The following is a 12,819-nucleotide window of genomic DNA, read 5'->3' on the forward strand; positions in this document are numbered from 1 at the left end:
AAATCCCGCGTAATAAACCACTTATAGTGCACCGATACCCGCAGAGGTGGAGCAATAGTCAAGGCACCGTTGGATGTGACGGGAGAGTGACTATCACATATGTTGTACGTCGCGCGAAACTCTGGTACCCACGATCTTCGTTCTTGCCCTTGCCTCGTCTGACTCGGCTGGCCTCGCCCTCTCTAACTCTTCCCACAGGCCTCCGATTCGCCTGGATCATGTAATGGAGCTCATGTATGGAGCTTTCGGTAAACTATAAAGCTCTGACTTGCCGTTATTTGATCAAATTGAGTAACTCTCCTCGCCGATCTGTTCATATCTGGACAACGTACATTGTACAAAGTAGGGCTACTGGTGGTCCGGAGATGAACGATGTCCGCGGATATCTGAACAGGTGACCGAAAGCCAAGCCGACCAGGGTCCTGGGTAGATGGAGCTAGGTTCTTCCAAGGTTAGTACGGCCTGGGGTACGGATTAGTACAAAAGAGTCAGTCCATAGTAGTTTTTGTATTATGACTGACTCGGGTCCTGCTTCCTCCGACTAGCTTCTGACCATTAGGTTGTAATTGTTGACTTCAGGTAATTCTGAGGGTGGAAAATGTATATTGACCATGGAGATGAGAGAAAAGAGAACGTTGGTACCTAGAATCCAAATCTAGTATTCTTTCTATGGAGAAGAGACAAAAAGAGAAGGTCGGATCCGAGAAACTAAATCTGGTATCTCCGACATATTTCTCCAAATACTCCAGATATCTTCCCCAAACTCTCTCCAACACCTCTCTCCTCGTCTCGGGGTTTGCTTCCCGTAGGAAACACGGTACCCTCTCGACCGATCTTGGACAATACAAGTGAACATCAGTCTATACAAGTTGATTAATAAACAAGAACCACGCCTGGCGTTTCGGGCAGTCCGGTCTCCAAAGAACGGGTCGTCGGGCGTTAGAGTTGTGACAGCCAAATCACACATATCAACTTTCCACATCTGAGGGGCTCGGGGGGAGGGAAAGTCTATTCCCCAAATCGTCGATATAACGATCGACGCCCGTTACTGCCACTATGCAAAGCTAGTGGGGATTAACCAAAGAAAAAGTATAAAAAAAGAGAGAGAGAGAGAAGAGAGGGGAAGAAACGAAGACGTGTATTCAACGTTGGTTGTAAGGATAAACATGATAACATGACTTCTATACATTAACCGCAACAGGTTAAGCGCAACAGCACAAAAATGGCGCAGGGACAAAAGGTATGCATCTACCGAGCATGAAGTGCGCCAGCTCAAAAGCTGCATTTACATAGCTCTGTCGCCCGTGCGCATTCTGGCAGATAAACCGTCAACGGTCTCAGTCTTGAACCAATAGCGAGGAAATCTAACTGTTGGTTGAGAACACCGCTATATTTTGGCTGAGGCCTGCAGGTTATTTCAAGCTGCGCTTTCTCCTTTTTGGGCAGCAAGCGCATCAGACCCTGGTATATATCGCTAACAAATCTAATCTAGTCGCTCCAGGGCTGTTCCGGGGTTGCGCAAGAGATTCCTCGTGGCGGTCTGGGAATTGGCAACACAAATCCGATCCCACCATCTCACTCACCCATGTCAATCGTCGCTTGACTGCCGTTCTAGAGTTATTTATTGGTACTTTTAAAGATACTACTACTCGGTAGTTTGTCAAGGTTAGGGTTTGATAGGGTAGAGTTAGGCTTTATGGGGCTCGAAGACATCACGGTCCACGGCTGAACGCCGAATGGCGATCCGCCGTTTGCGCGTGATTTATGGCTGGTCAATTCCGGTCCAACTACTTTTTGTCCTTCTTGGTTTGTCAATTTCGGTCTCCTCCCCGCTTCTTCTCTCTCCCCGGCGCGGCCTGACCGCAAGCCGTAGACTGGGACTTTGGGTGTCGGCAGATACACTTGCAATTGGGTAGTATGAACCCATTGAACAGGTGGCATAGCGTTCGTGGCAATGATCGAAAGCAGCTACACTCGAAGTTAGATACATACACGAAAGCAGAAAGACCCTTTCACAGTCGACTATGCTGTTAGGTAAAGCCAAGCAGATCGCAAGATAACAACAGCAACTACCATATTCGGTTGGTTCGGCCATGTCAACCGGGGCCCCTGCAAAAGGTGTATGACTAGGAGGGACTACAGGGTTCAGGGTATCGGGGTATCGGGGCCCATCGGGGAACATGCCCAGGTGGCCTCGAATAAGCATGTGAGTAACAAAGTTGCTGAGTTCAGTCCCTTCACTCCTTTTTTATGCTGGTCCTCATTATCAAATGTAGATCTCCTTCCACATGATACTGATCAGTCCCCTGGACCTTCTTTCTCTTTCTCTCATGCTGTTACTACGAAAATAGCATCAACAATGAACGTGGTAAGATTAACTTGAAACGAAGATATCTTTAGAAACACTCGAAACACTTGAACAGGCGATCAGGGGGTGAAAGAGAACGACCTATATGAAACGCCGCCGTTTAGCAGTGAGACGGCGGAGATATGTGCGCTTTGTGCAATCCTAAAGCAGTCGAGTCAGCAGACTGAACTGCGACCAACTGAGTATTAGAGTTGGAGCTTACCCTCTTCTGTCGAGGCATCGACCTTCTAGAAGGCCTTCGAAGAAAATCAGTGGGGGCTTGAGCGGGGTGATCCTGGCTGTCAATCTGGTTCATACTTCTTAGAGCAGAGTTCGTGAATGCGCAGCCTGTTGCAGCAGTGGCTCAAAGGCTCGAGCACCTCATTTGTGGACACCGTTTGCCTCTTTTAGAAATGTGATTCGGAAGTTGGGAACTCCGGTTGACAGAGCTCTTGGCTATTGCTACTGATGATACTCCCCCGGTGCGGCGGAGAATATTCCACGGAGTATTGATCCCTCAGCTTTGGTCCCAGGAATTTGTAATTTGAGGATATGCACTTGCGTCAAAGCTAAGTTCTGATGAGTACCAGCTACAGGAGTTCAAGGACAGGGCATTGGTGAGGTATTTCGACTATCGAATTGGGTTCGGTATACGGAGCACCAGCAACTGAGTTTGGCCATCTTTCCCGATGCCCCCGAGTCGGTGAAAAGAGATTTGTTGCCCTCTTAATGTTACATGTTTGTATTTCTTTGATCGCTTTAATCTTTCAAAACACGAGGAATGGAATACGTTTTGCCTCAGCCCCATAGCGTCCAGACACATGGACCAGGACGAATAAGATGCTTACAAGATATCTGACAGGGCCATGTTGGGGGATAAAAAAAAGTAAAAGAAAAGATAAGCTCAAAGCGCAGGCTTGTATGGACTCCCCACCTTTTTTTGAGCGAGGGGCAACCCACATGGACATGCAATGCAGGTCTCAGCCCTCCAACAGTTCGTAGATCAAACATGGCATCTGCACGTTCTCCATCATTACAGCAATTGATTGACATTCTGCGTCCCTCTAGGCGATTTTCGAGTGCCCGACAAGGACAGGGTGCAGGGGCAAACAAAGAAAAACATGCATGGCCAAGACTTCAACGCAATGAGATCCATGCAAGAACGTGGCTGGTTCCTGCGTCCAACATCCTAACGGGCTACGAGCCAGTCCACGAGGAAGGACAGTCCCTTCTAAAAGAACTGCAGGGCTTGGTTGGTCTCTCACCGTACATCGTAAACAGCCACATCCAATCTTTGGAAACATCCTTGTACCCAGTGACCTATCTTGGTGGCCTGGAGAGGGGCACAGTCAAAGCAGTATCCACCCCAAATCCGGATCTGCTAGTCTTGATCTGGTTGTATGTCCCCGAGTAAGCGCGAACCGCCGTGCATGTATAGAGTAGTGGCGAGGGCTCGACAACATTTGTCGGGGAGATCTTCCAGGGTTGTCGAGTTCAAAGAGTTCAATGAGTTCATGACTTCCTGTGGCGTTGGGTGCATTTGACACCGATGAATCTAGAGATGAACTGGACAAGCCGATGTCCAACATCGAGCATTACAAAGTATAGCTCGGCGTTGCCGTGCAAGTTAAAGTCTGAAAGTCCAAATCTACCATCTATGTAGTTGATATGGCACGAGCCGGGGAGTATCCACAGAAGGGAACCCGAGAAGTGGTATAAATGAGGGCACGGCAGGTCACGCCCCGAAAATGCCCCAGTGCCAATATTTAATTCAACCATTCCTGGCTCGGGCCTTTGCCGGATACATCACCCCGGCGGGGCCCGGCCAATCAGAATCGATGTGGCGCACTGGACTTCCAGTCGATTTTCTGGTCACGACATCATTTTCGGCCTTGGAACCGATGTCAAGTTACCGTCGATCAGCAGGGGTCCACATACTCCACTACAGCCGCGATAGGACGGGGCCAGATTTCCCCCCGAAGCTCAGACCTCGACACTCCCTGACATTAATAATTATGAATATGTTAGAAAGGGAAAAGGGAAAAATGCCCCCCGAGTCCCCGAGTCCCCGGACCCAACATTACGAACCAACTATCAAGACTGTTGCCTTTTTCAGTATAGTAATCCATGGTTGACGATCTGAGCAAGCTATCTGGGGAATTTGAGGGGAACTAGTTCCATCGCTCGATTGATTGAACCGTGGGATATACTTCTCTACTAGAAAGGGTCATTCATGACTCGCTACGAAGGAGACGACCTAATCGATCTAATAACCAGTGGTTGTGACTAGTATTGTTATGATCCTTAGCATGTCTTGCAGGCTTAGCTTTACCCTAGTTGTACTAAGTTATTTAGACGTCTCCATTTGAGGGTGTTATACAATATCAGTATACCGCGCTTGACAGCAACGAGCTACATGCTTTTAGTGCTTCATTTTCCGGTTTCTCTCCAAGCTAGCATCATTCTGGATACTTACATCTTCTATACACCTCCCCGTGATTGCTTTTTCCAAATGTCAAAGTGTCGAGAGGTATAGAAAATACCCAAAAACAAATATTAGAAAAAGAAAAGAAAATATTCCAACGACCCTGCATCTAAGCTAAGATCACACTATGCCATTTCCCAAGCACCTGATATCTGAGCCCCTCTTACCCCGGCTCCAGATGTCTCCTTTCCATTTGCCATTTAATCTGGCCTATTGCATCCCCGGGTATCGGGCGCTGGAAAGTTTTTACAGGTCTATGGTTTGCCCTTCCAGTGCAATGGCTCCATACTGGAGACTATGTGGACTCTCTTGCCGGGGTTATTCGGTACATCGTCAATCCTCCGAACCTTTTTCTTTCTCTCTAATCTATTTGTAGTTCTCCCAAATTGGCACAAAGACTAGATGTTTGAGATATTGCTGGGATACGTGAAGGGTGTAACAAGATATGTGCCATATCCATCAAACTATTATAGACAGTGAATGGAAAAATGGAAAACCAATAGAAAATTGTGCATATCAGGCCAATAGCAGATCTGACTAGGACCAAAAAGGTAAACAATCTGCTACATGAACGCCTCCACCAGATTTAGAGTAGAAAAGAAAATGGAAATGAAATAAAGAAAATAAAGAAAATGGAAATAAAATAAACGCTAAAATAAAATAATAATAATCATAAATCATAAATAATTATTAATATTATATACCTAAAAAAAAACGGCACTAACCACCAACCAAGAGAAATAGATCCACGCCATGCGGATTGTATTCCAGGCCTTCTTCTTGAGTCAGTTTCAGCCTCTGGGTGTTTGCGTATCGTCTCTTCTCCCCTCTGCTACTCTATTTATTTCGAGACCTGCCCAATTTACAAATCTTCAATCTCCACGTCTTTGGCTTTTTGTCTCTCAAATCCTTTGAACTTGAATCCACATATCCACTTGATCTTCATACTTAGTTACCTTCACACTTACTTTCATACATTCACAACTTCATCCAATTGGATTGTTGCAGTGTTTGTCTCACCTGCCAGCAGACTTATCTGCAGTCGTGTTTGAGACCTCTCTTTCAGGGGAGCTCAACTGCAAGACAAACCCACCATCTGGGTAGGACAGCAGAGAATATCTTTATTCTACATCTCTTCCACTTCTTTTCTCTTTCTGGAAATTCTCTTTCTCTTCTTTACTCTCGCTGGACTAGCTTTCTGGCGATTCAACCTGTATCAGCTTATCTTTTTATCTTGTCTATCAGGGTCTAAAAGATTACAACAATGACTTTGGTGGCAAGACCCATTCCTCCTACGCCTCCCCAGTCCACAGACGGACATACTTTGCCTGAAGAGTCCTTCCAAGGCCCTGGAGCGTACCGACCTGTGTGCATCAACATGCAGATTCCTAGTGACGAAATCAACAGTGGTCACCCCCAAGAAATCGTGAGTCTCTTGTCTTCTGGCTGTTGCCTGATAGTAATGCTAACCATCCTAGCACTACGGTACTCCTCCTTTCTATACCGCCCCCAGTTTTCCTCACAACATGCCTCCTCAATCGGTAAGTTCGACTCCCATATTGCCATTTGACTGCGCTTGAGACTGACCAAGATACGTAAAATCAGATTGGGATGTCTGGTACCCAGGCCACCACGCCTCCTCCGGTATCTGATGAAGATTACATCCCAATGGGGTCACCTACCATGATGACCCCTTCGTCATCTTGGTCACAGTCCCCGAGCACTCGTGCCAAAGCATCAGGCAGGGAAGCACCAGCCAGGGCAACACCAGTAAGGGCAGCCAGACAGCGACGCCAACGTAACCGGAGAGAACTCTCCGATTCAGGTATCAAGCTCGATGGACCCATCAGTCAACTTACTGAATCTTTTCACACTACTCCTATCAAAGACATGGACGCCTGGGTGTCTCGATCTGCTCTTGAGAGACAGGACGAGGTTCGCAAGAAGAATGGGAAGATCTCTCGACCCATGAATTCCTTCATGCTCTATCGATCTGCATACGCAGAGCGCACCAAGAGGCTAGTGGGCGCGAACAACCATCAAATCGTCTCAAAGATCGCGGGCCAGGGCTGGAAGATGGAGCCCATTGAGATTCGCCGAAAATACGAAGAACTGGCAAAGTTAGAACGTGACAACCATGCCGCAACACATCCAGACTACAAGTTCTCCCCTAACAAAGCCCCAACCAGCAACAGCCGACGTGATAGCGGCTCTCCTTCGCTCACGCCAGGACATATCGCCGGTGAAGGGGGTTTCTCTGACATGGAAAGTGACTTTGGATCGACTGCGTACCGCGGGTCTTCCTACGCCCACTCACGGTCCCAAAGCTTCGAAGAGACCTACTACGATAGTAGCCGGGATTCCTCGCCCTTTGGGCCCGACTCCATGATAACACCTGGATATGTTCACCCCTCCTGGCAAAACACAAGCCACCCAAGTGGCCTCCCAATTATGCAGCCCAGCTCTCTACAGGGTTCCGAATCCTACGGTGGAGACATGCATTACCGCCCCATCAGCCCAAACCAGCAGGATATGGGATATGGCTCTTCCCTTGCTGGGCTCCCTGGTGCTGCTCACCACGAGTTGCTCCAACCTCAGATTACCCACGGTCTCCCCATGCACGACATGGATCCCCGGCTTCTTAGCAACGGCGGCGAGTCTTCTGGAGTTGCCAACATGGCCGGTCCTTCCTACACCGCCACTCCTGGCTCATACTCTACCTGGGCTGACGAGACTCAACCCGGCTTTTACGCAGCCTCATCTGCGCCGTCCATGTCTCCTAGCACCGTTTCATACGCTCATCCTAGCATGACCTCTGCCTACCTCCCCAGCATGCAGAGCCTTGAGGGCCGGGATTCATCGTGGGATATGCCTCGCCATGAAAGCATGGCTGACCCCACTGGCGCTGAGTTTGAGTTGTGGTGCTCTGCTGAGCCCAACTCCAACAGCTACTAAGCACTGGCAAGAATCAAACAACGCCCATGGCTATCTCAATGGCCTTTCATAAGTCTACCACGTTATTGAATATGGGCTGACCAATCTTGTTTCTGTACTCCTGGATGAGACCACGAACAAGCGTTGGCCACGCCGATGGGCTTTCCAAAACAAAGCTCAGTGGGAAACGGAGTTTGGGCTTAGGCGTATGGGGTCCAGGAATGATTTATTTGGTTCGGTCTTTTACTTTTTCATACTGTCATGCCACCCAATCTGGTATTTGTCTTATTTTCATTTGATTTTCCGATCTGCCTGGAAACCGATTCGGCGCTTAAGGTCTTTAGATTTCTGTTATTTCATGTCGAAGGAATGATTCACTGGAGGGAATTGCGATCTTTTTCATGCGATTGATTTTACCTACTCAAATATCCATTCAAATTTTCTCTATTTCATATCTCGAAAGCATTAAACATTAGGTAAAAGGTTGCGTGGATTGTCACCTGTCTCAGCTAGAATAGCACCCACACGGGCCATCTTGGTAATTACTCCTACTTTATACTGTAAATGGCAGTGATATCCCTCCCTAGAGATCTCGGATCTCATGGATTGCATCAAATATGCTTCTGCCTCGTTCTATCACACTCTATCACACCGCTACTTGAGAGATTCGCGCGCGGTTGCCATATTCTAGAAGGCCCCGATGGGGCAATATGAATCTGTTCTTTCCCATATTTTTGTGGATTTACCAGATTTTCAAAACTTATCTTTCTCCTTAAATAAAAAATACTAGATCCCTTTATGTATGAGGACTTGGATTGGGATTGTCCACCTTGAACGAAGCCATTCAAGTCCAAAATATCTGTTATACGGGCTTGGTACCACAAAATGTATGTGTAATTATGCCATTTCTACTGGGAAATACCTAGAGACGCTAAAGGGGCTTAAACACTGGAGGACCTCTTTATTTCTTTTTTCTTTTCTCGCCCAAGGAGCTCTGGATAGCATTGAGCCCGTGTTAAGCTCGCCTTTCCTAGACAGCAGTTTATACGGTGTGAAAGGCTGACATCAATCTTGGTCCAATCTAGTTAGATCCTCTCAACAAAAGAGACACATAGCAGAGACAAATACGTCTGCCTGTCTTGTCCAGCACAAACTCCATGCTTTTCTCTGGGACTCGACATCTCTCGTATGCCTCGTATACCCCGAGCCCTAAGTCAGGCAATACTCCACCGCCCCGCCTACCCACCGCCTTGACCCCAAACGCCTCGCCGAGCAAGTTGAATTGATTCTGTTGATCAAGACATTGCACAGAGACACGCGTGCGAGACAGTTTCAATAAAACCAAATCGGTCGATACACATTTACTCCAGGAAGAAAATCAAATAACTAATCCGGAGTCCACGACAACAAAACAATTTCCCTTCCGCCCGTTCTCTCCGCACCCCTCCTACCCCTCAACCACGTTCAAGCTCCGAAGACAACATCCACAGCCAAGATGTCGATTCCCAACGAAGCTCTCCAAAAGGTGTGTCTCAAGCTGCTCAAATTCACCTCTTTGGGTCGGATACTGTGAGAAGATGGCTAGGGGAAGTGGTGTGCCAAGTCAATTCTGTCTCACTCAGTCTTTTGTCTCCCACTGGTTTCCGATTGAGGATGTCAATTCCAATAAAGATGTGCAAATGCTAACTGTTTCAACAACTACAGCTACTCCAGGAGATCGAGGCCCGCGCGATCGCCTCGCAGCAGCAGATCAGTATCACCAAGGCCCATATGACGGCCAAGCAGCGCGATATCCGCATGCTACAGCTTACATCGAAGGAGTTGTCTGAGTTGCCTTCCGAGACGAGGGTTTACGAGGGCGTCGGAAAAATGTGAGCATTTTTGTTTTTTTCTTTTCCTATCTTGTCTTTTTGTTTCTTATTTATTTCATGTCTCTTTTCCTGTTTTCAATTTTGCGACCCCGAAACAGGGAGACAGTCGGGGGAATTTCTCATTGGCCCCATTTTTCGTGAAACTGAGACTGACTTATCACCCTGTTCCAGGTTCGTCAACGTTCCCGTCAACACAGTCAACAAGCGCCTTACGCGCGAGAGCGGCGAGGCCACCGCTGAGATCTCCAACCTCGAGAAAAAGCTGCACTATCACGAGACGACAAACCAGAAAAGTCGGGAGAACATGGAGCAGATTCTCAAGTCTGGTGGGAGGTCGTGAACAAAATGTTGAAATAAGAATATGAGACGAGAGCAAGACGTGAGAACGCGAGGGGATCCTATGTGGGGGGTATCCTTGATTGTGGTATCTTTATACCAAAGGTTCAGCGATTCCCAGGAATGTAAATCTTAATAGAAAGGAACAGACAAGCCTGATTTGCTCTGTCTTTTTCTTCCTGGTGAACCTGCGACACAGGTGGATGGGTTGAAGATGCCGTTATCTCGAGGCTGACGTGTGGATATGATACACTATGCCTGGGGGAGATGCACGGAAGGTACAAATATTTGCCTTTCTATGTCCGGCTGGCCTGGTCACATTCTGGCGACTATACATACTTGGGTTGCAGGCTGGTGACTTAGATACCCGGAGTTACTGTTTGAAAAAATATCTTTGGATGAATCAAGCGAGGAAATAGTATCTATGATAACCTCTTTGCATATACCTCCTCCACCTTCTATAATTTCTCTGTCAATGCCTAAATCTTGATGAAGAATTGATTGATCTTCGGCCGTCTAGCGGGAGAGGGCCATCGAGAGAAATACGTAGTCCCGGTGCCAACATCCCAGAATTTACTATGTTGTACTAGTTGCCTCTCAAAAAGCGCATTGTGGGGCCGATAGTAGCTTATCGTGCTGCACCTGTCATTGTCAGCGATGCAAGGGTCCTCAAATGCGCAGCACGGTTAAATTTACTTCATTCTCGTCCTGGTTAGTATTATGCGGCATACAATATAGGTGCCTAGGTACCCCTAATATTTTCAGTGTCTCACCCAAATGCCAATTTAGTAGGGCTGATATGCCAAGGGTGGTCTAATCGAAACTATACTTCAAGATCTGCAACGGTTTTCGAAGGATCCGAGGGCAAAAAGATTAATCATAAAATCATGCATAATTGTAACTATATGATATACAACATACCTACATCGTACATTGCAGGGCTCTCATGTGCTACCAGACTAACGCCATTGGCGTCATCTCAATGCCCAGGCTACATCAACGCCCGTTTTCCCCACTGTGTATATTAAAAATGACGTATATCTGGGGAACACAACCACTCATTTCCTGGAGCAGAACTAACGACGCATAATTCGTGGAACAATACCATGTGATAGGCTTGTTCATTGTGGCAACTTCGCAGTACTGGTATCAAGTCACGGACTGACCGCTGAGTGGGCGAGAAAGTACCCTTGTCGCTGTTATTGCAATGACAGGGTTTCCCTGGCTTTAGGGCTAGAGATCGACAGAGTACGTTGTACAACTTACTGACATGCAAATATAGTTTTTTTTACCATTTGCCACTGTAACTGTTCGACAGATGGCCTGTTCTAGGTGTGGCTTGGGTTGGGGCGTTTATATATGTAGGTTGGATATAAGGCTGAATATGGATAGTAGTACCCATGTTTTGAGCCCTGGTACTTCTACAGTCAAAACTGGAAGATTTAAGTTAGATGCGGTCAATGCACAGTATAGAAGACATATCGAGCAGTGCAGTTTTTTTATGGACTTCACTTGGCACAGTGTTTGGGGAGTGCAGTTAACCACGCAGTTGAGGTATACAATGCGAGGCTTCGGATAGTAGCCAAAAGAATGATACAGCCAGGTACTGTAGACCCACACACAGCTGTGTACAACATACATAGATTCTGGTCTTCGAGAACTAGATACATAAAGTCTAGGTGTCAAATATGAGCGTTCATAGACGTGACGTAGGAACTAGAAAGAAGAAAGTCAGGTGCGGAAGTCAGGTGCCCATGGGTGATCTCACGGGAATACCCGACCTCGTCCACAGGTTCATCGTCGCATTCCATGGATGGTATCACGTTCTCAGATATGAACTTTCCTTTTTTTGGCTCATCTCTCGCCGCTTTTTGACCAAGTAAAATTGAGCACGCCCCCGCATCCGCTCATCCTTATATAAGCAGCTTTCAAGCAGCCCTAATCCGACACCTGTCATGGCGAAGAACCAGTTTGACGTTGGCTGAGGATCGCATCTACCTAATATGACAAGAAAGCCCACAAGATGCTACGATGCTCTCATTCACCTTTGCATGACCCTACGAGCTACCACCTCCCGGCGCGTTGCAGAGGCTACCAAGAAGGACAAGTACAACATGCGTGGTGGGTGGCCGCACGTTCAAGAACAAGAACAACAATTCGTCTCGCGATCTCGATGTGGGAGATATTCAACCATTCCTCGAATTGAGACTTTTCAAGACTCACCGACCTGATGCATCTGTCTAGAGGCTGAAATGATCCGGCCCGCTCATTCTACTATTCAAACCTATGTGTAATACGCAGAAGTCTAACCCGTGCGAGCCGTTAGGACGGCAGATCTTCCAGGTAGTCAGGTCGATCGAATATATGACACTTGGTTAAATCACCGAGACGTTCATAGTTCAAGTAATATATACATGTAGTTATAGCACGTGATGATAACGGGCAGAAGTCCGGACTGAAATATACTAGCCTACCCCTCGCTCCCCCAAAAGCGGCAACTAAGATCCATGGATAAAAAAAGCCCCACCCGTCGAGCTACCATGTAGTGAAATGGATACTGATCAAGGGGAGGGAAAAACATGAAACATTTTTGGTGCCCAATCCATCATTGCCACGAATAGTATCTCGAATTCCCAGTTGTCACAATTAGGTAGAAAGGCAAGAAGAATCAGCGCCTAAATGAACACCAACTCGAGTCCAAGTGCAAGATGCGAGCGACAAGATCATCCACAGAAAAAGGAGTCGATTGTACAATATAGTTTCAGTAAACGCCTTATCTCTTTTAGATGCGTTCTCAGCGTCTCATAGAAAGTTAGCGCGAAAGGGTCCGATCGTAACTATTTTAA

At 47.1% G+C, this 12,819-nt stretch overlaps 4 protein-coding genes across 4 annotated transcripts; all 4 read left to right on the forward strand.

The window, feature by feature from the left end:
• Nucleotides 1-3,356: 3,356 nt before the first annotated feature.
• On the forward strand, nt 3,357-3,761 carry N7471_000604 (uncharacterized protein; the record flags this gene model as incomplete). Its single annotated transcript, XM_057273325.1, has 1 exon — nt 3,357-3,761. The coding sequence occupies one exon, from the start codon at nt 3,357-3,359 to the stop codon at nt 3,759-3,761; it is 405 nt and encodes a 134-aa protein (XP_057141504.1).
• A 2,335-nt stretch (nt 3,762-6,096) lies between these two features.
• On the forward strand, nt 6,097-7,787 carry N7471_000605 (HMG-box domain-containing protein; the record flags this gene model as incomplete). Its single annotated transcript, XM_057273326.1, has 3 exons — nt 6,097-6,258; nt 6,311-6,373; nt 6,438-7,787. The coding sequence occupies 3 exons, from the start codon at nt 6,097-6,099 to the stop codon at nt 7,785-7,787; spliced, it is 1,575 nt and encodes a 524-aa protein (XP_057141505.1).
• Nucleotides 7,788-9,062: 1,275 nt separating this feature from the next.
• On the forward strand, nt 9,063-10,418 carry N7471_000606 (putative prefoldin subunit 1). The gene is made up of 3 exons (XM_057273327.1): nt 9,063-9,291; nt 9,471-9,637; nt 9,809-10,418. Exons 1-3 carry the CDS (start codon nt 9,262-9,264, stop codon nt 9,975-9,977), a joined length of 366 nt encoding a protein of 121 aa, XP_057141506.1. The 5' UTR covers nt 9,063-9,261; the 3' UTR covers nt 9,978-10,418.
• A 1,558-nt stretch (nt 10,419-11,976) lies between these two features.
• N7471_000607 (uncharacterized protein) lies at nt 11,977-12,204 on the forward strand (the record flags this gene model as incomplete). Its single annotated transcript, XM_057273328.1, has 1 exon — nt 11,977-12,204. One exon carries the CDS (start codon nt 11,977-11,979, stop codon nt 12,202-12,204), a length of 228 nt encoding a protein of 75 aa, XP_057141507.1.
• Nucleotides 12,205-12,819: the final 615 nt, after the last annotated feature.

Source organism: Penicillium samsonianum, assembly GCF_028829775.1.
Source record: "Penicillium samsonianum strain IBT 33392 chromosome Unknown utg000001l_segment0_segment0, whole genome shotgun sequence".
Classification (NCBI taxonomy): Eukaryota; Fungi; Ascomycota; class Eurotiomycetes; order Eurotiales; family Aspergillaceae; genus Penicillium; species Penicillium samsonianum.

Coding starts and splice junctions, on each gene's coding strand:
- N7471_000606 (XM_057273327.1), top strand. CDS start 9,262: ATGTCGATTCCCAACGAAGCTCTCCAAAAG. Junction 9,292..9,470: donor CCAACGAAGCTCTCCAAAAG/GTGTGTCTCAAG, acceptor CAACAACTACAG/CTACTCCAGGAGATCGAGGC. Junction 9,638..9,808: donor TACGAGGGCGTCGGAAAAAT/GTGAGCATTTTT, acceptor ACCCTGTTCCAG/GTTCGTCAACGTTCCCGTCA.